This window comes from Vipera ursinii (assembly GCF_947247035.1).
Source record: "Vipera ursinii genome assembly, chromosome: Z".
Classification (NCBI taxonomy): domain Eukaryota; kingdom Metazoa; phylum Chordata; class Lepidosauria; order Squamata; family Viperidae; genus Vipera; species Vipera ursinii.
In genome coordinates, this window is record NC_139517.1 from 21,422,035 (window position 1) to 21,423,901 (window position 1,867).

General features: G+C 35.6%; 1 protein-coding gene across 1 annotated transcript; it reads right to left on the minus strand.

The window, feature by feature from the left end:
- Nucleotides 1–439: 439 nt before the first annotated feature.
- LOC310649159 (vomeronasal type-2 receptor 26-like) lies at nt 440–1,336 on the minus strand (the record flags this gene model as incomplete). The annotated part of the gene is made up of 1 exon (XM_083377467.1): nt 440–1,336. The coding sequence occupies one exon, from the start codon at nt 1,334–1,336 to the stop codon at nt 440–442; it is 897 nt and encodes a 298-aa protein (XP_083233593.1).
- Between the last annotated feature and the right edge of the window lie 531 nt (nt 1,337–1,867).

The following is a 1,867-nucleotide window of genomic DNA, read 5'->3' on the forward strand; positions in this document are numbered from 1 at the left end:
GATATGATAATAAGAGTTTTAGTAGTATAGAGATAAACAGGAGTCCTTGTATACGTACTATTAATATTTTTTTCTTAACTGTTGTTTGCTATTTAGTCGAGCTCTGCACAACAACATTGCAAAGTATGATCCCTATCCAAAGTCAAATATCCCCATTATAGATTAGAAACAAACTTTTCTTTTTTGAAGCTTTAAATTCTTTGAAAGAGTTGAATCCAATCAATTTTGAGATGTATTCTTAAATAGATCCATGCCCTCTTCATTCCTCATATATCTTCAATTATAATTGAATTATAATCATTTTAAAAACCTTTCTCATATACCACAAACATGCCTAAATATTTTGACCACCCTCCCGAAATCAGTGCTTTAAAGTATAGAGACTTAAAAGAACTGATTCTAAAAAGAAAAATAATGAAGAAAGGATTTTTTTGTATTATTATTTTCTTTTTATTAATTGTTCTCTGTTGTTTAGCTCTGGCCTAAAAATAATTATATAACATTTTGGGAAATATACACAGGCCAGCAATCCAGCACTAGAGGCCAAAATGGAGAAAATCTCCACAGCCACCATGTACTTGCCTTTGGTGCTCAGATAGGATGGAACAAAGGAGAGCCACACACTGCAGAAGATCAACATGCTGAATGTGAGACATTTGGCCTCATTGAAATTACTGGGGAGATTCCTGGAGAAAAATGCTACTGTGAAACTGGCAAGGGCCAGAAAGCCCATATAGCCCAGGACACAGTAGAACATGGTAACTGAGCCTTCATTGCACTGCAGTATGATTTCCTCAATTTCTGAATTGGTGTCAGTGTCAGGGAAAGGAGGAAATGTGAAGAGCCACAGAATGCATATGGCTGCTTGAATCAGGGAACCAGAAAGAACAATGGAAGTGGCTAATCTTCTTCCCACCCAGTTCCTCATCCTGGATCCCGGCTTGGTGGCCATGAAAGCCAGAACCACAATGATGGTTTTTGCCAGAACAGAAGACACAGCCACTGAGAAGATGATGCCAAAGCTAATTTGTCGGAAGAGGCATATTATATTGCCAGGTGCAACAAGGAACTGCAGTGAGCAAGGGAAGCAGAAGAGGAGGGAGACGAGTAGAACATAGGTGAGGTTTCGGTTATTGGCCTTGACAATGGGGGTATGGTGATACTTCAAAAATGTTGCTAGCACTGCAAGTGTGCAGAAAGAAAAAAAAAGTGCCAGAATGGCTAGACTTATTCCCATTGGTTCCTCATAAGACAAGAAAGATATTTTCTTTGGAATACATGAATCTTGGTCCTTATTTGGATATTGACCTTCTGAACATTTTGAACAGTCATCCATGTCTACAGTTGAAACATAAAACACACATACATTTATTCTGTAATCATACTATTCTTAGTATCATAACATACTTTTTTGTAAGATGTAAGATTGGCCCTTACATTACTTGACTTTCTTCGCTTGTATTTGAGAAATTGCAAACATAAGATAACATGGAGTTCCATAATAAAGGAAAAAATGTTACTTTGTCTGGAGGCTGGAATTCCAGATTGCAAAATGAAATCAGCAACTATCATAGATAGTTGTTTACATCCATAAATACAAACTTTGTAAAGTAAAAGAAGGAAATGTGTTCCTTATTCTCCTTATGTTAAAAATTTCAGAAGCTTTCTGAACCAAGTGGAATAGATTGTGTAGATGTTAGAATGAAAATTCTTTTTAAAAAGGATACCAAAATCCCAATGTAAGAGAAATTGAATGCTTTATTTATTTCAGTCTACTCTGCTAATTGTGAGTTAGATGCTTTTTTTGTTTAAATCACATCTAAATGTTTTAAATACATTCAGAAATAAGTAAACATGCCCTAGAATG